Genomic DNA, 22,492 nt, shown 5'->3' on the forward strand with positions numbered 1-22,492 from the left:
TTACGCAGTGAACGTGTTTAACCGACCCACTGAATCAAGAGGTTCAGATAAACACGGCGGGAGCGGCGCATGTTTAGCCCGTCACTGATGATAAATGCACACGGATTTCTAATTCCAGCACATTCCGCTGACATGATGAAGTAATGAGGTAGAATGTGTTCGTCTCCACACCGGAGGAAGCTGATGAAAAAGACCTGATTTAATTTCCTTCCTGAGCAGCGTCTTTATCTAATTTTACTGCAACTTCGGAGGGAGCCTGCGGGCGCGGAGCGACAACCGAGACGCCGCGCTCGTGTTCGACAGCCAAGATCTTAATGAATAGTGATGAAAATAAACTTTAAATGTAAAGATGCAGAAAGAGACCTCAGCATGCGTCGACGCACTGAAGGCAGGAAGAAGCTTTATGAGAAATATAATGATCCACGCAGGAAGCACTTCACGCTTTCCATGCAGCTGCGAGACGCTCAGTGCAGAGGGCAAGGGAATTCTGGGTAAGACTGATGCTCATGTGGGTAAGGGTTTTTATCATTAATAAAACTAAAACTATTCAAAACATTTGTGTTAACTGAAATAAAGCTGAAAAAAATAAATATAATTATTAGATCAAGAATAAACATTTATTTTTTTATTTTCTAAGTTATTCATCTGATATTTCTATATTATAGATTCAGACTTATTTCAATTAACAACAATCTTTTTTTATTATTTATAATATAGTTATTTATATTATTTATAATAAATATTTTATTATTTTAATCAATTTATGTATAGTTTTATTTTTTATGTACTTACTGTTAGTCATTTTAGTTCTTCAAATTAAACTTTAGTTTTATTTAGTTTTAATTAAATAATAAATTAAAATTAAAATTAAATAATAAAATAAAACGTATTAAAATATAATCACATAAAACAAAAGACAAAACATAAAATTAAACAAAATATCATTTTTTGAAACATCAAAAACTAATAAAACTAATAAAAAAGATTTTTGTTTGAAATAAAGCTGGGAAAAAAATATAAATATTATATAAACTTAGAAAATAAACATTTCTATTTTTTCATTTTATAAGTTCTTCATCTAATATTTATTTTATATATATATATATATATATATATATATATATATTAGACAAACAACTTAGAATTTGTTCTTCATCTAATATTTATATTTTATTTTTCAGCTTTATTTTAATTAACAAAATATTTTTAATAGTTTTATTTTAGATTTATTTATTTATTTTAAAACTAAAACTAATAAAAATATTTTGGTTAATTGAAATAAAGCTGAATAAATAAAATATAAATATTAGACGAAAAACAAAATATATAAAAAATAAAATAAAATAAATAAAAAATAAAAATTAAAGTTGAACAAAAACTTAAACTTGGTTAAAGCAATAAAATGACTAACTGGAAATAAATAACAACTAAAACTGAAATAAAAGTAAATTAAACCTAAATAGTAATATTTAAAAAGAACAAAAACTAAAACTGCTGACAAAATCACATAACAAAATAACAAAAAATACACTAAAATTAATATATATATATATATATATGTATATATATAAGCTAATGAATAATTATACTATATTATAGTAAGACTGGTGTGTGTGTGTGTGTGAGTTTGTGTGTGTGTGTGTGTGAGTTTGTGTGTGTGTGTGTGTGTGTGTGTGTGTGTGTGTGTGTGTGAGTGTGTGTGTGTGTGTGAGTGTGTGTGAGTGTGTGTGGCATCAGTCCTGACTGGAAAAGTAAAACAATCTGTGGTAAAGTGTGAGACGTGAGGGAAATGATGGCTATGAGGGAGACGGGAATGAGTTCTCAAGCCTCCGGCGGGAAGAATCTCATAACCGCTGGCTGATGAGGGAAGCGTGGCGGGAAAAGTGTGTGAATCTGCATGCTTGCGCATTCAGGCACGACGCCACTTCCCGAGCGTTAATTGCGACTTGATTAGTGCAGACGCGGGAAATAAAGGCACGAGACAAACTAATTGTGCTAAGTGAAGTGGCATTGTGGGTACTCACCGAAACATTTGCTCTGATTGGTGGCCCGGTCCACGAAGACTTTGGCGGAAATGACGTTGCCAAAGGGCAGAAACATCTGCATGAGCTCCGCGTCGCCGAACTCCTGCGGCAGGTGGTAAATAAATAGGTTACAGCCCTCCGGTCCTGCGAGAGAGAAAGATAAAGTCACGCAAATTAGATTTCACACAGACCCGTACCCAGAAGGCTGAGCGGCGCGCATGCTGATACATATTCAAAGGAGGATTGTTCTGTTGCCACCTGTTTTCAGCCTGTGATCTGGTAAAGGATTCAGACGTTAGCGTCTTTGTTAAACGGATATTTGATTAAACATGGATATGGGATTTGAAGTCATCCAGACTCTTCCAGGGTGTTGAGGCTTTTGGGAAAATTGGATCAACATAAATAATTCCTCAGTGTCTCCTGGAGCTTGGCAGGAAACTCTGACTCTTTCATGGCATGACAGAGACTGGAGATTTGTGCTGTCATTAAAACAGGGCTAATGGAGGAAACCATGAGTGCTAACAACAACACAAATGACAAGACTAAACTAAAATATCAATATTAATATTAAAAGCATATCAAATAAAACAAAAGACAACACATAAAAGTAATTAAAGAATAATATTAAAATCAAATAAATCAACAGACCAAACATACAATTGAATAATAAAACAAAAAATACAATTAAAATCAAATTTAAAAAATATATTAAAATCAAATCAAACAAAAGACAAAATATAAAATTAACTAAAAAATAATAATAAAATCAATAAAAAATATAAAAAAGACAATATAAATTAAAATATATCAAAATCAAATTAAATAAAACAAAAGACAACACTAAATTAACTAAAGAATATATTAAAATCAAATAAAATAAAAGACAACACACAAACTTAAAAAAATCAAATCAAATATATTAAAATCAAATCACAAAACAAAAGACAAAACAAATAAAAATATATTAAAATCACATAAAATAAAACAAAAGACAAAACATAAAATTAAATAAAATAAAAAATACTGTGAAAAAATCTAATAAAATAAAACAAAAGAAAAAACTAATTAAAATATATGAAAATCACACAGAATAAAACTAAAGACAAAATAAAATAAAATAAAAAAATATTATGAAAAAAATCTAATAAAATAAAACAAAAGACAAAAGTTAAAATATATTAGAAAAATAAAATAAAACAAAAGACAAAACATAAAATTAAATAATAAAATAAAAAAATAATATTAAAACCAAATAAAAGACAAACAAAATAAATAAATATATATCAAAATCAAAATCAAAAATACTGTGAAAAAATCACATAAAATAAAACAAAAGAAAAAATAACTTAAAATATATGAAAATCACATAAGACAAAATTAAATTACATTAAAAAATACTATGAAAAAAATCTAATAAAATAAAACAAAACACAAAACAAATTAAAATATATTAGAAAAAATTAAATAAAACAATACAAAACAAAACATTATATTAAAATCTAATCACATAAAACAAAAGACAAAACATAAAATTAAATAAAATATAAAATTAATTTGAAAACTCAAATGAAATAAAACGAAGTAAAATAATAAAATAAAATATATTAAAATCAAATCACGTAAAAGGACAAAACATAAAATCAAACAAAATAACTGTGAAATAGATTTGGTTTGTATGTTTGTCTGGTTTAGTCCTCTGTGTTTCTCCGTCTGTTCTGGATTAAGTTTGAGGGTCAACTACATCCCGCCGGGCAAACAACAATCATTACAATCAAATTAACTACTTCAAAACACCTTCACAACTCATTACGATGATTGTGAGCAACTTCAAATTAATTTAATTGAGAAAATGCTTCTTACAAGAGCTGCACATTTACAGAAAGTTCAGTGAGGATTTCTCCTCAATAAAAACACAAACAGAATCTTTATGTCAGAATGAACCGAGAGCTTCTTTACATCAGTTTACTGACAAAAACTGTAATTATCAAACTGTGTGTCGTTCTTAAGGTCTAAGAATCAAACGCTGACAACAGAAAAAATCTAAACTCACATTCTGGCTCCAGGCTACATTCAGACTTTCTTTTGTATTTTGGATGAAGCTCTGATGATCTCCTCCCTCTCAAGCTCTCGTTTCATTTCCATTATTTATTGGGAACTTTCCGTCTGTCTCTCAGAGCAATTATCACCTTTTATCCAGAGGGGGCGGAGTCACACTCACCTTCCCGCTGTTGCTGGGGAATGATGGCTGGTTGCTGGGGAAACGCTTGGCTAATCGGCGCGTACGCGGCAGGATAGGCTGCTGTAACCGAGAGCGAGAAAGAGAATTCACCAGAATATATGAGTGTGAATCTTCCTTTCACACTCATCTTTACTCCGCTTCACCTCAATTATCAATTATATTTATTAACAGACGGTTGAAATCACATAATCTCAAAAAAATGATGTTCTTCCCTCAGTCTTGTTTTCCAGCACAAACATCTAAACATTCTTAAATCAAGATACATTTACTGGAGAAGCAAAATGACTGAAGATATTAAGTCTTGTTTACTGGAAAATTGATCAATTTTAAGTGAGTTTGAGCTTAAAACAAGAACAAATATCTGCCGATGAGGTCAGAAAAATAAACTTCATTCAAAGGGAAAACAAGATTATTTTTCTGACTTCATTGACAGATATTTGTTACATTTTTAAGCAAAAAAAAAAAGACTTAATATCTAACATAATTCTGCTTCTCCAGTAAATGTTATCTTGATTTAAGAATGTTTAGATGTTTGTGCTGGAAAACAAGACAGAAAGAAGGAAGAAAACATTTTTCTGCAGTGTAATTAAAACTTGACAAGTTTCAGTTGTGGTTGTTAATTAAAATAAAGCTGTAATAAAACTAAATATAAACATTAGATGAAAAACGAAATGAACATTAGCCTCGGAAACTAACTGAAAAAAGTTTAAGCTGAAGCATCAAAATTACTAGCTAAAAATAAAGAACAACTAAAATTGAAATAAAAATAAATTAAAAACCCTAATAAAAAAGACAAAAGCAACAAAATTACTAAAATGAAACTGAAAATATAAAAATAAAAATTCTAATAGTATATACAAGTACTATAATAGTTTTATTCATTTTTACATTAGCTTTTCTTTTTATATTTTCTGTGAATAACACTGGTATTATGTGCAGTACACAACAAAGCATACTGCATCCCACAATGCAATGCATCAGCTGTGAATTTCCACATCTTTCTTGACTCATTATTTGATCAGCTAAACTGAATAAAAATGCTAAATAACCACATTTATTTCTCTGAAACTGGAAACTACATGTGTGCAATACTACATGCAACATAATGCGGTCATGTGATGATGATGTAGAACACGATTGTTTGGAAAGTTCAGCTCATCATGGCATAAAGCATATAATGTTTTCAGCGCTTCATAGAAACACAGACACACATGACGGACAGAGACTCACCTGCATAGTGCTGAACACCGGCATACGCCTGCTGGAGAGGGTCCGCCACTGTCGGGCTTTGTGCTGCACACACACACACACACACACACACACACAGTTATTTTTACACAGCTGTTGTTTCACAGACTCAGACAGATGAAATGTGATACACTCCTCTGCGCTTCAGTTTTACACATTTTTGTGGCAGGATCAATTAATATATTCGGAAAAACATTAAAAAAGCAAATCATAGAGATAATGGCTTTGAATTTCCACTATGAACATGTTTTCATAAGTGAATAAGTGATATGATATGGTTAGTTTAGATCAATTGATAAAACTCCAAGAAAGTGCCATGATTTATGATGAAAGATTTTAGATATATAAATTTAAAATGATTTTCTAAATTAATTATGCCAAATAAAATTACTCAAATTTCTTATTTATATGTATATGTATGTATGCAAAAATTGTAAGCCTTTTTTAAGATTTATGCATTTCAATTAATAGTAAATTTCTATCAAATTGAATTGAATAAATATTTAATTAGATAGAAATTTACTATTAATTGAAATGCATTAATCTTGAAAAAAGGCTTATTTATTTATTTATTTTTGAGTTTTTTTGAGTATTGACACATGCATTTTAAACGGATTAGGAATAACTAAAATAATGAACCTGGTGTCATTAGAAAAACACACCTGTGGGAACGTTTTCGCTAGTCGCAAAATACTTACCATTCGAGGGTGACATGGGAGTGGATTTTCAAACTTCTCCCATCCCACTCCCACAAAAAAAAAAATCCCGTCCCATCCCAATCGAAAACGAAAAAACTGGGGGAAAATCCTGTCCCGTCCCAATCCCAGAAAATTGACTCACATTGCCTCCCACTCCCGTTTTGTGTTTTTTTGGTAGGAATTTTTTTGGCGATCTCTCTTCTGTATTTAGAAATATTTTTGTGTGTGTATTTGATCGTTTGGACGTGCACCCGAAGCCCAAAGTGTAATTCATCTATATGCGATCCGTTTAGGAGCGCGCACACACAATTCAGCCCGGGGAACAGCGTCTCTTGCGTGGATTATTGTGCTTTCAACGTTTTAAAACGTTGATAATAATTATGACTTAAGACTGCATTTTACAACAATCACCGGTTGAGCTGATTCTGACGTTAAGTTTGGGTTCATGGAGGAACAAATGCACATTGCTGTGAAGGAAGGAAGTTGTGCTAGACAAAATGCGACTAGTTTAATAGTTTTACCACAAATATCTTCTTTCTGATGATCCTTGGAAGACAAAATCGAAATCAAAAATAAAATTAGCTTAATATCACAGGCCTAAAGTGTAAGCTGACGTTTGAATGTTTGGTCCTCTCCTCCATCGTCACAATTAAACGGGGCTTTGATGTTGTGCGCATGCTGTAGCTTCTCTCTCTTCTGGATTGCGAATAGCAAAAATGCTTCATAGACAAATGTGCTAATATTATTGCATACAGAAACAGCTGGCGACTAGATATAATAGCAAGATAATGTATTTATGGCAATAATAAATGTATGTGTATTTTCTTCATAAATTCTCCAGTACCGACAGCAGAACCGTTAACGTCAGAGCTCATCGATACACCATAATTTGCCACGGTGCCCATTTAATACCGGGTTTCTGTACTTATCTCTACCCACACCAAAGCAAACAGAAGAGCATAAAAAGACAGGGCAACTAGAATTGAGTTCAAAATTAAAATATATAGTTTATTTATATAAACTATATTTGTGTATTGTTATTATGATTCCCGGTCCCGCCCACTCCAGCTAACATTTTTTCCCGTCCCGTCCCAATCAAGTGATTAATAGTCAGTGATTAAACGTCAGCCTCTAGTACCAATACGTACATATCACTGCAGTTTCAATGTGAAATGTCCACTGAGTGGCACTAAAAGCATGTTCATTTTTTTGCCGGAACAGATAAACGTGAATATGGTACGTTTTTATGACGTTGGTTTTTATACGAATCACTGCAGTTCTGATTTGAAACTTTGTCCAGTGAGTGGCGCTAAAAGTGTAATGATCCATTGCGTTTTAAAATAACGTACCACCAACACTACACCTAAACCTACCCGATAGTGTTAACAAAAGCAAATGTGACATAAAAAGCATCTGTAATCGTGCCGTTTTAATCTCTCATCTTTGAGCTCTTTTACCGTGACTCGTTTTTCCCCAGATTCGTACCCAAGGCTTCCTCGTCCTAAGTCCAACTCCGTATCAGCTGAGCTGCCGAGCAAGCTTGTTACATCAGAAAAGCAAAACATTTAACCGGTTAACCAACGGAAAGTCAATAATATATTCGTTTACAAATCGTGCACTTTGGTAAAAAGCGTTTTTAAGTAACATAATATTGTGCAAGGAGACGTGAAAACAAGTCTTTATTAATCCATAATCTGACCCTGTAATGGTGCGTTCACACCAGACGCGAATGAAGCGTTAAGCGCGAGTGATTTACATGTTAAGTCAATGCAAAGACGCGAATAGACATCCTGTGGCGCGATTCGCGTGAATGAGGCAGCGCGAATGACGCGATTCGCGTGAATGACACGGCGCAAATAGAGTGATTCGGGCGTTTGATGCGCGTAACGCGTGATTCGTGCGAATCGCACGAGTTGAAAAATCTGAACTTTGGCGAAAATTCGTGCCACGTTAACCAATCAGGAGCTTGCTCTAGTAGTGATGTGTTATGAAGTAGTGAGAGGAGGCAGAAATCCGAAACAACAATGGCGGACAAAATCATCGTCACTGTACGATCTTCATACTTTTATAGAAACAGGAATAAAAAGGATCTTGCTTGGAAGAAAGTGAGTGAGGAGGTCGGACAATCTGGTAAGTTGTAAAAAACGCTCTTTACTCAATTTGAGCTATATATATACATATTGAGACTACAAGCTAGCTAAAGCCGGCAAATTGAGCTTATTCGCCGTATTTTACAGCTACTTTCTGCTGACGAGTTGATGTGTTTATTCAGAGGAAGTGTGCAGAAACGAGACGAGCCGCCTGGCAGAAGCCCCTCTCATGACGCGAATTCGTGTCTGTTGTGAAGTGAATTTCACGCGCGAATGAAGCGAGTAAACTCAAAATGTTCAAGCGTCCAACTACGCGCGAATAGCGCGATTTATTCACGCAAGGCGCGTCTGGTGTGAACGCCCCATAACGGTGTATGAAAACGGTTAAAAGCGCTTGCCGTTTTACTTCCTCTAGTGTTCATTTCTGTTTGAAACTGCAGTGATATGAACGTATTGGTACGTATTTTTGCGACTCGTGAAAACATTCCCACAGGTACGTATTTCCTATGAGACCAGGTTAAAAATAATAACTGAAAATAGTCATTAAATATTGTAAAAAAGAGAGACACATCTCAGGCCAGAATTGTTTTTTACTTTAATAAATAAGTATGGAAATGTTTAAACAATAATAATAATAATAATAATAATAATTTTGGCCAAGGAAAATTTCTATTTATTTATTTATTAAACCTGCATGAATACAAACATTCCTTGACATGCATTTTAAACATACAAGGAATAACTATAATAATAAAATAATAACTAGAATATCTGCATTAGTCAGTAAAAACCAATAAAATAAAAAGAGAGACCCGCCTTAGGCCAGACTTGAACCTGTGTTGCCCACATAAGCACTATAAAGCTCAATGTGTCAAAACAGCTCAGACAGGTTGTATCTTGTTGTGCTAGTCTCAGTTGTTGCTGGTTCTGATACTGATTCTGTCAGTGCTGATTCTGTACTGTTTTAGCTGCTTTATTGCTGGTTCTGACAGTGAAGGGACTCCAGCATCTAAAGCACGACACACGCGGCTGAAGCGAGTATGCGGTGTCACCTGGGTACGGATGGATGCCGTTGGTGTAGATGGTTTCGGAGGTGGGCTGTCCGTTGGTTTGGTGAGGGAGGGCGCTGAAGCCATTGACCCCGATGGGAGCTGCGAGGCTGGGCACAGCCGTGGCACTGATGCCTGGTGGAGTGCTGGTGCCTGCAATCACAAATACTAAATATTCACACTTAATATTAAGTAATATCGATAGACTGCACTGACAATATCTGATGAGAACAAAACTTGAGCTGAATAACGACACTATTGTCTTCTGTAGAGCTCAATTAGTCTCATATTATTATAGTCTCATAGTTACTGTCCTGTTGGTCACTGTAAAGCTGCTTTGAAACAATCTGTACTGTATGAAGCGCTGTAGAAATGAATGTTTCACTGGACGCAGGAGGTCGAGTCAAAGCATTAATAAGTGCTGGTCTCCGGTCACAGACGCGTCTCTTCGCTGCCCTTCTGACACTGATCGTTCAACTTCTTTCGGCTTTTCTCCAAGGGCATTTCAGTCGTGGCAGATTAAAGCTGACGGGTAACAAGAGTGTGTGTCCACATCACGGATTATCAAAGCGGGAAAACTGACAGACGAGAGGGAGAGGAAGCGCTTTAATTAATTCCTTGTGACCCTTCGTCTGAGGTGTCAGCGGGCTTTTGTAGCTGGACGCTCAAAGTCAAGCAGAAGACACATCAGGAGTGTGTGTGTGTGTGCGTGTGTGTGTGTGTTTGTGTGTGACGGGGGTCAAACGGGGGTCTGGGATTATCCGTCACAAATCTCCACTCCTGTATTCTTCAGTCAAGGACTCTCTGGTCAAAGGCATCAGATTGGCTGCGTTCCCGGGTTCATCCTCAAACTGAGACGGATCATTTCCCATCACACCTTGTGTTTTACTGAGCGATTGTGATTGACAGAGACACACTCGCTCTGTTTCAAAACCTTGTGACCTTGTAATTTATTCCTGTGATCAAAGCTGAATTTTCAGCATCATTACTCCAGTCTTCAGTGTCACATGATCCTTCAGAAATCATTCTAATATGATGATTTGATGATTAAGAAACATTTATGATTATTATCAATGTTGAAAACAGTCATATTTGTGTGGAAACTGTGACACATTTTATTTTTCAGGATTCTTTGATGAATAGAAAGTTTGAAAGAACATATTTTGTAACATTATAAATGTCACTTTTGATCAATTTAATGCATCCTTGATGGACAAAAGTATTAATTTCTTTAAAAAAAACTTAGTGAACAGAGATCCATTCAACAGCAATGACACGTTTACTGTGAATATGTCAACATGACATCACTTCCTGTTCGGCATCCTCGTCAAATTCATTGAGTTACACAAATTGGTGCATCAAAAAGCTTTAAAATAACAATAATAATATTAGAAAATCTAATAAAAGCTGTAGGACGAGATCAAAAAGTAAGTTTGAGACCAAAAAAATAAATAAAATAATTGTTTCTATGCCTTTCAGAAGTCAAACTGAAATGTTAATTATTCTTTAAAAAAATCTTACTGACCTCCATAGTGCACAGCACAAACAAATATGGAATTTGAATATTAATTTTTTTTCCCACTCATTGCAATGCATTCTGGGATTATCTTTATGAACGATACCCCGATGCTGTCTGCTCACTAGGTTTTGTAAGAGCTTCTGTGTGGATACGTGAATGCAATGGAAAGAAGCTGAAAAGGATGAAAACAAAAAACCCTTGTGGTGACAAACAACAGTGAGATTAACGTCCGAGACGAACACTTGTTGCTCTGGAGAACACAAACTGATGAAAACCGTTTCCTGCGAGAGGAGCAATTGATCCTGCTGCCTGCTTTAATTAAAGCTTTATTTGTGTGTGTGTGTGTGTTTGGATCACTCCTCGTACCTGAAGACGGCGTCATCGGCGCAGCCACCAGACCGTTGACGTTGAAAGCTGCCATTTGCTGCATCTGAGCGGCGGCGATCGCAGCCATGGGGTTCAGATACGAGCCCTGCGTCGCCGCCATGAGCGCTGCCTGCTGCTGCATGATCTGCTGCAGACACACACACAACAACCGCTCTTCATCAGTGCTTTTGTCTGGTTTTCTAGTACAAATATCAATGGAAGCTTGTTTCCACCACTAAATAAAAAAATAAAAAAGGCAACTTTATATTTCACAACAACTTTTTCAATTCTATTTTAGAAACGTTTTCTATTCCTTCAACGTTGCAGCTGGAACAACAACATTCAAAAGTATGACAATGATAATGTGCTATATGGTTGCGAGTGCAGTGCGCTTGCAGAGAGACTCTGCCCACACTCTCTTCTGATTGGCTGTGATTGCTTTGGTTGCAAGTGCAGAGCGCTTGCAGAGAGACTCCGCCCACTCTCTTCTGATTGGCTGTGATTTTGGATTGATTTGGTTTCGAGTGCAGTGCGCTTGCAGAGAGACTCCGCCCACTCTCTTCTGACTGGCTGTGATTTTGAAATGATTTGGTTGCAAGTGCAGTGCGCTTGCAGAGAGACTCCGCCCACACTCTCTTCTGATTGGCTGTGATTGCTTTGGTTGCAAGTGCAGAGCGCTTGCAGAGAGACTCCGCCCACACTCTCTTCTGATTGGCTGTGATTTTGGATTGATTTGGTTGCAAGTGCAGTGCGCTTGCAGAGAGACTCCGCCCACTCTCTTCTGATTGGTTGTGATTTGTGATTGCTTTGGTTGCAAGTGCAGTGCGCTTGCAGAAGGACTCCGCCCACTCTCTTCTGATTGGCTGTGATTTTGGATTGATTTGGTTGCGAGTGCAGTGCACTTGCAGAAAGACTCCGCCCACTCTCTTCTGATTGGCTGTGATTTTGGATTGATTTGGTTGCAAGTGCAGTGCGCTTGCAGAGAGACTCCACCCACACTATCTTCTGATTGGTTGTGATTTGTGATTGCTTTGGTTGTGAGTGCAGTGCGCTTGCAGAAGGACTCCGCCCACTCTCTTCTGATTGGCTGTGATTTTGGATTGCTTTGGTTGCAAGTGCAGTGCGCTTGCAGAGAGACTCCACCCACACTATCTTCTGATTGGTTGTGATTAGTGATTGCTTTGGTTGCAAGTGCAGTGCGCTTGCAGAAGGACTCCGCCCACTCTCTTCTGATTGGCTGTGATTTTGGATTGATTTGGTTGCGAGTGCAGTGCGCTTGCAGAGAGACTCCACCCACACTATCTTCTGATTGGTTGTGATTTGTGATTGCTTTGGTTGCGAGTGCAGTGCGCTTGCAGAGAGACTCCGCCCACACGTGTCTGATTGGCTGTGATTTTTGATTGATTTTGACGCATCTGGTGTGAACAGACAAATTGCTTGTTACTGTAATCTTATTGCACTGCATTTGGTTAGAACCTGGTGCAATTCAGACTTTTTTTCTCATAATTGCGAGTTTAAATCTCACCATTAGGACTTCATAACTCAACTGTAAGATATAAACTTGCAATTCTGACATTTCTTCTCACAATTGTGATATACAGACTTGCAATTGTGAGAAATAAAGTCAGAATTGTAAAATTAAAAAGTTGCAGTTACCTTTTTTATTTTTTATAAACAAGCTTCCATGGGAAAGAGGCTTAACAAGATGACACAAACAAAGAACCTACACATCACTAATATATCTTGAGTGACCGTAGGCATGGACAAATGTATAATACAAAGCAGTCCACTCTTTTTTGGCACAAATGAACCTCATAAAAATGGTAATCTGTGTGTGAGACTTACAGCGTGTGTGTACGCTCCATATGCTCCAAACTGGATGGTCATGGGACTGAAGATGCCAAGCTGACCCGCCATCTGATGCATCCTGCGCAGGGTTCGTTCCTTATCGGTGTCTGCAAACTTCACCACCAGACTGGAGGATGCTCCCTGAACACAAACACACATATAATTCAAGGTATATTCCTAAAAGACAACCTATTATGCCCTTGATAAAGTCTTGATGTTGTTTTTGTGCTCCACTAGAACAGGTTTTCATGTTTGAATGTTGATTATTTTCCTCATATTCTCCATTGTTGCAGCTCCTCTCTTCCCAGTCTATCAGTAACGCTCTGTCTCTATGAAGCCCCTCCTTCTGAAAAGCATAATGTGCTCTGATTGGTCAGCTGGAGCAGTGTGTTGTGATTGGTCAAGCGCTTCGAGCGTGTTTGGGAAATGTGTTTGAGTCGCAGCACAGATCAGCAGCAGGAGTCAGATTTCATTCATCACGAGAGTGAGGAGCTGACTGACAAGACGATGGCAGAAGATTCGCTTTCAAAGCAAAATGTAAAAGCGCCTATTAAAATGTGTCCCGCCCCTTACCATAACCGCCAGTTTCAACACACTACTAACTAACTCAACCAGGCCCCGCCCCTTTATTCTGTGCATGAATTATTTAAATGAGGAATATTGTGACGAAAACTCAAGACTACAATGGAGGCGTTTCAGGGAGTTCAGAAACACTGACACTGATATAGAGAAGAACTGGAACTTTGCAGAGCTTTTTCATGCTTCAACAGCAACACTACACACTAAAGACAGATGAACACGGGAGAAAGCATAATGGGACCCCTTGCACTTATATCTCTCTGTCGGACTCACTCTGACGTAGCTGAGAGCAATTAAATCTCCGCGGCCGCTGCGGCAGACATTGATTCATTTAATTGGGCTCTACGGCTGTCATCAAGACGCATGATGTGAGCGGAGGAGATCTATGAGTGTCTCGGAGGAGTCGCGTCCCTGCAGTACACATTAAAGTGAAGTGTGGACTCAACGCCACAGCGGACGGACCCTCATTACAGCTGTCAGAGGCCTCCGTATTGACTGAGGTCGGGCTGTGCGGCTCATATTGTGCTGTACGGATGTCGATTCCCCGCAGCGGGAATCCAATGAAATCATTCATATGGAGACAGTAAACAGTCTTTAACGGGATTCAAACACACACCAGGATGATCACATTTGATTTTGTAGGTATTTGTAATTAAAGTAAGTCAACCGCATATAAATAACAACAACAAAACTTTATTTTTATAGTGCCTTATGAAGCAGATTGTCAAGGCGCATGTATAAAATACAAATCTTTATACATATGAAAAACACAATAAGTCTTACAACAGAAAAAAAATAATCCAGAGTCAAATAAAACCTAACCTACAAAAGTATGTTTCAAGATAATATGATGTGAATGTCTGATATCATTAAATGATGGAGAAACAGTTTAACTGTCAACAAAACTTAAAAAGTACAAAATATAACATTAGTGTAACATTAAACATGTTTCACTCTTTAACTAGTGTGTGTGTTTGTGTCCATGTCCGTGTGTGTGTCCATGTGTGTCTGTGTGTGCGTGTGTCCGTGTGTGTGTTCGTGTGTCTGTCTGAGTGTCTGTGTGTGTCCGTGTGTGTGTTTGTGTGTCCGTGTGTGTGTGTGTGTCCATGTGTGTGTCCATGTGTGTGTCTGTGTGTCTGTCTGTGAGCGTCTGTGTGTGTCCATGTGTGTGTCCGTGCGTCTGTCTGTGTGTCCATGTGTGTGTGTGTGTCTGTCTGTGTGTGTCCATGGGTGTGTGTGTGTGTGTCCATGTGTGTCTGTGTTTGTGTGCATCTGCGTCCATGTGTATGTGTCTGTGTGTATGTGTCCGTGTGTGTGTGTGATAAAAATTAATTGAATCCAATTAAACATTTAATCTAATTTATTATATATGCAATAAAAAAGCAATCTATGAATTCAATAATATATGAATCTCAACGAAGGATCTATAAATGTTTGTATATCTCTAAAGTTGTACATATGTAAAAAGGTTTATGTTTTAAAGCATGTTGTCCAGTTGATATATAAACATAAGAATACAAAACTGAATGGAGAAAAAAAAAAAAAAAACACTGGAAAATTTTTAGGGAAAAAATAAGAAATAAAGGGATTTTAAAAAAGGCTACTACACATGGCATTTTTTAAAATATAATCTGTTAATGTTGAAATAAAGGTGGTGTTCAATAGCATGTCAGCGTTTGCTTAAAAACACTATAAAAGTGTGTATTGAAATGTAAAACAATGTGCTGGAAACACACTTTATATACACATACCTACAGATACTAAATCAGCACACACACACACACACACACACACACACACACACACACACACACACACACACACACACAAGGACTATTCCAGGACGTTCCTGTTTAATTACTGGAAACACACAAACACAAGGGCAGCTGAGGACATGATTACAGAGAGACCATAAAACAAACAAAGAGAGAGACAATGATGATGGCTATGAAAGCGAGACTACATCACAATGATCTGATTATTAGTCTGGACGTTTGCCATCCTGCAGAGTCTCTCTGAGGGCTTTAACAGATATCAGACGCTCTGAAGACTCGCTGAGGTCAGAAAGTAAAAGATATTATGAGGAGAAAAACACAGATCATCACCCAAAAATAAAGGAAACTCAAAGAGGACAGTTTCTGTGCCGTTTATGCCAGTTTAACCTTTGATCCACACCAAGACTTTCACTGTTACCTATGAGACTGTGGCACAGAATATGAATTACTACAAGTTTAAAACTCCGTATGAAGTTTATATCTCACAATTCTGACTTTATTATCGCAATTCCGACTTTATATCTCACAATTCTGACTTTATTATCGCAATTCCGACTTTATATCTCACAATTCTGACTTTATTATCGCAATTCCGACTTTATATCTCACAATTCTGACTTTATTATCTCAATTCTGACTTTATATCTCACAATTCTGACTTTATCGCAATTCCGAGTTTATATCTTATAATTCCAACTTTATTTCTCAGAATTGCGAATTTATATGAGATTATTATTGCTATTCCAAGTTTATATCTCACATTTCTGACATTATTATCTCAATTGTGAGTTTATCTTACAATTCTGACTTTATTTCTTACAATTCCGAGTTTATATCTTAGAATTACGACTATTTCTCACAATTCTGACTTTATTTCTCGCGATTACTTTTTTTTCCTCACAATTCCGAGTTTATATCTCACAATTCTGACTTTATTTCTCACAATTCTGACTTTATATTTCACAATTCAGACTTTATCGCAATTCCAAGTTTATATCTCACAACTCTGACTTTATTATCGCAATCCCGAGTTTTTATCTTACAATTCCAACTTTATTTCTCGCAATTCCAACTTTTTTTCTCACAATTCTGAGTTTATATCTCACAATTCTTAATTTATTACTCTCAATTGCAAGTTTATATCTCACAATTCAGACATTTTTTATATCTCACAATTCTGAGAAATAAAGTCAGAATTGTGAGATATAAAATCGCAATTCTGAGAAAAAGAATAATGATACAAGTAAAAAAACGATGTCACAGAATCTGTCTTGAAACAAACTCAACTGGACAGAAGCTCAACTCTCCCATCCTGAAGTTTTCGACCTGTTGTGTCCAGATGACAGCAGGTGTTTCTGTCATTCTAGGAGAAATGCCATTTTCATCACGCTGAAAGCCACATTCCCACAAACAAACACAATAATCATCCGCGGAACCAACCGCTGCTATATCTCGTATGAAATGAATTTGCTGAATTTGATAAGCTGCAGCGGGGAGCTGTCATCTCTGACAGTCCCGGCCGAGGCATTTGTCACGGGTTCAGAAAACTAATCTCATTTGAGGAGAGCGTTTGACTTGAGAAGAGCATCTGGATTAAATTTCGCATGGGCCGCAGAGATTTACATAAGAAAGAAATAAAAAACAATAACTGAAGATATAATTGCAGAATTGGACAGAATGGAACTGACAAGAGTGACACAAACATATTCAAGAACTTTTTTACAGTTTTTACAAAATCTTTACAAGATATTTAAGTTCTTTTGCAAAAATCTGCCTTTGTGTTTGAGGTGAGAACATGTCCAGGTGACATTTCACACAAAAATCAAAAGGAATTATATTTTGCATAAACAATTACTTTATTATTCTTTTTTTGCATTATTATTGCATTATTTTCATATCAAATCAACACTTTTTTTTTTGCATTATTATTGCATTATTTTCATTTCAAATCAGCATATTGTTTCCCCATAAAAATTCCCATCACTGTAATGTGTCCAGATCTTTTACTTTTCAGTTGTTTTTGTTGTTGTTATTCTCAACAGTGATTCATTATTACACTGTAAAGAAATTTTCAAAGATTATTGCAGTATGTTTTAATTTTTGAGTTTTTCTACTTCAAAATGTCACATTTAGTTCAATATTACTCTCCATTTCATTGTAATTAATTGTGAAATTTACTAGCAATTTCTGAGAGAACTGTATATGCATCAATATTTTTCAGTGTAGTATATGATACTTTTTACAGTATTGAAGTAAAATATAAAATACATATTAAAATTTATATACAAAATGTATATAAAAATATTATAATACTATTACAATGTTAACTGGTGTAACTTTAAAGCAGTACAAAAACTTAACAGTTATAATATATATTATTGTTTGTTTTATCAGATTACAATAATGAGACATTGTCATGAAAATAATGCAAAATACAATTTCTTATTTTTTGAGGTGAAATGCGGTGTGCACGTTTAATAAACAGAAATTATTGGTTACACTTTATTTTGATGGTCCCCTTTAGACATTCTACTAACTACAAGTCATTTTGCAACTACACTTCTCATTAGAGTATTAGTAGGCTGTTAGGTTAGGTTTCGGTTTAGTAGAATAGATTGACATGTGGATGCAAAGTTACTTGTAGCCAGTAGAATGTCTTTTGGGGAGCATCAAAATAAAGTGTTAGCAGATATTAAGCAGACAGTCTACTAAAACTCTGAGAGCTAGTTGACCTGTAGTTGCAAAGTTACTTGTAGTCAGTAGACTTTCTGTTGGGGAGCATCAAAATAAAGTGTATTTAAGCAGACAGTCTATTAATACTCTAATGACTGCTAGTTGACCTGTAGTTGCAAAGTTACTTGTAGTCAGTATAATGTCTGTTGAGGAGCATCAAAATAAAGTGTATTTAAGCAGACAGTCGACTAATACTCTAATAACTGCTAGTTGACCTGTAGTTGCAAAGTTACTTGTAGTCAGTAGAATATCTGTTGAGGAGCATCAAAATAAAGTGTATTTAAGCAGACAGTCGACTAATACTCTAATGACTGCTAGTTGACCTGTAGTTGCAAAGTTACTTGTAGTCAGTATAATGTCTGTTGAAGAGCATCAAAAGAAAGCAGACAGTCGACTAATACTCTAATGACTGCTAGTTGACCTGTAGTTGCAAAGTTACTTGTAGTCAGTATAATGTCTGTTGAGGAGCATCAAAATAAAGTGTATTTAAGCAGACAGTCGACTAATACTCTAATAACTGCTAGTTGACCTGTAGTTGCAAAGTTACTTGTAGTCAGTATAATGTCTGTTGAAGAGCATCAAAAGAAAGCAGACAGTCGACTAATACTCTAATGACTGCTAGTTGACCTGTAGTTGCAAAGTTACTTGTAGTCAGTATAATGTCTGTTGAGGAGCATCAAAAGAAAGTGTATTTAAGCAGACAGTCGACTAATACTCTAATAACTGCTAGTTGACCTGTAGTTGCAAAGTTACTTGTAGTCAGTAGAATGTCTGTTGAAGAGCATCAAAAGAAAGCAGACAGTCGACTAATACTCTAATAACTGCTAGTTGACCTGTAGTTGCAAAGTTACTTGTAGTCAGTATAATGTCTGTTGAGGAGCATCAAAAGAAAGTGTATTTAAGCAGACAGTCGACTAATACTCTAATGACTCCTAGTTGACCTGTATTGCAAAGTTACTTGTAGTCAGTAGAATGTCTGTTGAAGAGCATCAAAAGAAAGCAGACAGTCTACTAATACTCTAATAACTGCTAGTTGACCTGTAGTTGGCAAAGTCCTTGTAGTTAGTAGACTTTCTGTTGGGGAGCATCAAAATAAAGTGTATTTAAGCAGACAGTCGACTAATGCTCTAATGACTGCTAGTTGACCTGTAGTTGCAAAGTTACTTGTAATCAGTAGAAGGTCTGTTGAGGAGCATCAAAAGAACTAATACTCTACTAACTGCTAGTTGACCTGTAGTTGCAAAGTTACTTGTAGTTAGTAGACTTTCTGTTGGGGAGCATCAAAATAAAGTGTATTTAAGCAGACAGTCTACTAATATACTCTGACTGCTAGTTGACCTGTAGTTGCAAAGTTACTTGTAGTCAGTAGAATGTCTGTTGAAGAGCATCAAAAGAAAGCAGACAGTCGACTAATACTCTAATGACTGCTAGTTGACCTGTAGTTGCAGTTACTTGTAGTCAGTAGAATGTCTGTTGAGGAGCATCAAAAGAAAGTGTATTTAAGCAGTCGACTAATACTCTAATAACTGCTAGTTGACCTGTAGTTGCAAAGTTACTTGTAGTCAGTATAATGTCTGTTGAGGAGCATCAAAAGAAAGTGTATTTAAGCAGACAGTCTACTAATACTCTAATGACTCCTAGTTGACCTGTATTGCAAAGTTACTTGTAGTCAGTAGAATGTCTGTTGAAGAGCATCAAAAGAAAGCAGACAGTCTACTAATACTCTAATAACTGCTAGTTGACCTGTAGTTGGCAAAGTCCTTGTAGTTAGTAGACTTTCTGTTGGGGAGCATCAAAATAAAGTGTATTTAAGCAGACAGTCGACTAATGCTCTAATGACTGCTAGTTGACCTGTAGTTGCAAAGTTACTTGTAATCAGTAGAAGGTCTGTTGAGGAGCATCAAAAGAACTAATACTCTACTAACTGCTAGTTGACCTGTAGTTGCAAAGTTACTTGTAGTTAGTAGACTTTCTGTTGGGGAGCATCAAAATAAAGTGTATTTAAGCAGACAGTCTACTAATATACTCTGACTGCTAGTTGACCTGTAGTTGCAAAGTTACTTGTAGTCAGTAGAATGTCTGTTGAAGAGCATCAAAAGAAAGCAGACAGTCGACTAATACTCTAATGACTGCTAGTTGACCTGTAGTTGCAGTTACTTGTAGTCAGTAGAATGTCTGTTGAGGAGCATCAAAAGAAAGTGTATTTAAGCAGTCGACTAATACTCTAATAACTGCTAGTTGACCTGTAGTTGCAAAGTTACTTGTAGTCAGTATAATGTCTGTTGAGGAGCATCAAAAGAAAGTGTATTTAAGCAGACAGTCTACTAATACTCTAATGACTCCTAGTTGACCTGTATTGCAAAGTTACTTGTAGTCAGTAGAATGTCTGTTGAAGAGCATCAAAAGAAAGCAGACAGTCTACTAATACTCTAATAACTGCTAGTTGACCTGTAGTTGGCAAAGTCCTTGTAGTTAGTAGACTTTCTGTTGGGGAGCATCAAAATAAAGTGTATTTAAGCAGACAGTCGACTAATGCTCTAATGACTGCTAGTTGACCTGTAGTTGCAAAGTTACTTGTAATCAGTAGAAGGTCTGTTGAGGAGCATCAAAAGAACTAATACTCTACTAACTGCTAGTTGACCTGTAGTTGCAAAGTTCCTTGTAGTCAGTAGAATGTCTAAAGTGGACCATCGAAATAAAGTGTTACCGAACTATCTTGTACAAAGTACTTTTCTCGGTTATGATAAAGTTTAAGTGAATATTTCCATGATCAGCAAACACACACATTGAGCTGCAGTCAGTCTGTTGACACTCAGTATTTCAGCAGAATCAGCTCAACACCTGAGATCAACACCTCAATGTCTCTGAGATCTCCAGACTCTTCTCAACTTAGACAAGTGAAATTCTCAGCTTTTCCAGCCTGTCTGCATTTCTGAGCTCCAGCGCTCCAAGATGGATGTGCAAAACTACATTTTAATTAAAATCAACTAGCCTGCGGTTTGTCTGAACAACTAGTCAATCTTAAGGACAGCTGGTTTAGGGTGATCAGACACTAAACGCAGCCCTTCAGCAGACCTCCTGCAGATTCTCAATAAAAACAGGAACACTTGCTCATGGCAGACATTCATTAGCTGTGCTTCCATCCACCTCTTTTTTGGGGGGAAATCACAAAAAACACTGGATGGAAATGTCAAGATGTGCATAAATTTTAAAAATGCTTATAAAAAATGTATGCACTCAATTGAGGCGGATATATTTGTATCCGATAAGAAGACATGCACATAAACTACGATGGAAACACATTTAATGACTAAATCCCTCAAAACCTCATGTGACTTTGCCTCAGCAGAAGCTGTGATTGGATAACTGGACTAACCAGCGGACCAATCGCATCACACCATCTCAAATGAGTCAGTCTGTCATCAGAATGATTTGGTTTAATTCCCTCCAGAATTCGAACACCAGCATCCGAACGCAAGAGAACATGACAGCGTTTATTGTGTTTCATCTGACGCTCTGAGATGAACTCATTTATGATGGAGGGAAAAAGAGCACCATTGCAGCAACATTTTTATTACTGATATTTTGTGCCAATTTCCCAGGAAGTGACGATTTTGTTCTCTTGAACACATGGGATGGAAACGCTGCTTTATTTGCAAATGTTTTATGCAATACGTGTAGCACGAGCAGTGATGAATAAGAGGTTTTTATAAAGCAGACTGTGTTTAAGACAGCAGCCGACTACCATGTTGAATATGAATCATATTACTGGCATGAACATTATTTGACTGGTTAATCAGAGATGAAACCTCTGCACAGTTTTAACAAGATGACAAGACTAGGCGTGTGTGTGTGTGTGTGTGTGTGTGTGTGAGACTCACCGGCATCGTCTGTCCACCATGAAGACTGTTAATAGCAGCCTGGGCTTCTGCATGACTGGAAAACTTTACAAAAGCACAGCCTGTCGAGAGAAAGAAAGAGAGAGAGGTTAGTTAACTAGTCATTTTAAGGATAAAAGAATTCATTAGTACTGTAGTCATGCTGTCTCTGCTGTGTCAGTAGAACAAACTAGTTGAAATACGGCCATATTAGTTCATTAAATAAACACAATAAGCAAAAGAAAAAAACTCTTTACAATAACAACTACTGTTCAAAATTTGGGGTCAGTAAGATTCTTTTTATTTTAAAGAAATTAATACTCTAGGCTGGTATATAATAAACAATATAATCAGACAGAGCAGAAAGATAAATAAAGCAGTTCTGCTGATTCCACAGGAAGTACAGCGTTTCCCTGCTGTGATTTGTGCTGGTTTTGTTTTGTTTG

The 22,492-nt window shown here is 36.3% G+C and overlaps 1 protein-coding gene across 9 annotated transcripts in view; it reads right to left on the reverse strand.

Annotated features, from left to right (window-relative positions):
- The window catches only part of LOC127499679 (CUGBP Elav-like family member 4), a 124,347-nt gene that overhangs the window by 18,722 nt on the left and 83,133 nt on the right, over positions 1-22,492 (reverse strand). For 5 of the 9 annotated variants that reach the window (XR_007926161.1, XM_051870153.1, XM_051870146.1 and 2 more), the window contains 7 exons: positions 22,050-22,129; positions 13,079-13,222; positions 11,234-11,381; positions 9,352-9,501; positions 5,494-5,556; positions 4,243-4,323; positions 2,025-2,168 (listed from right to left, as the gene is read on the reverse strand). Coding sequence is in view for 8 of the 9 variants with exons in the window: in XM_051870153.1 (XP_051726113.1) it covers positions 2,025-2,168; positions 4,243-4,323; positions 5,494-5,556; positions 9,352-9,501; positions 11,234-11,381; positions 13,079-13,222; positions 22,050-22,129 (810 nt within the window). In the remaining variant the exon portion in view is untranslated. The remainder of the gene's footprint in view (positions 1-2,024; positions 2,169-4,242; positions 4,324-5,493; positions 5,557-9,351; positions 9,502-11,233; positions 11,382-13,078; positions 13,223-22,049; positions 22,130-22,492) is intronic. The other 4 variants (XM_051870148.1, XM_051870145.1, XM_051870149.1 and 1 more) reach the window with 3 other exon arrangements.

The sequence above is a fragment of the Ctenopharyngodon idella genome, chromosome 18 (genome assembly GCF_019924925.1).
Source record: "Ctenopharyngodon idella isolate HZGC_01 chromosome 18, HZGC01, whole genome shotgun sequence".
Classification (NCBI taxonomy): Eukaryota; Metazoa; Chordata; class Actinopteri; order Cypriniformes; family Xenocyprididae; genus Ctenopharyngodon; species Ctenopharyngodon idella.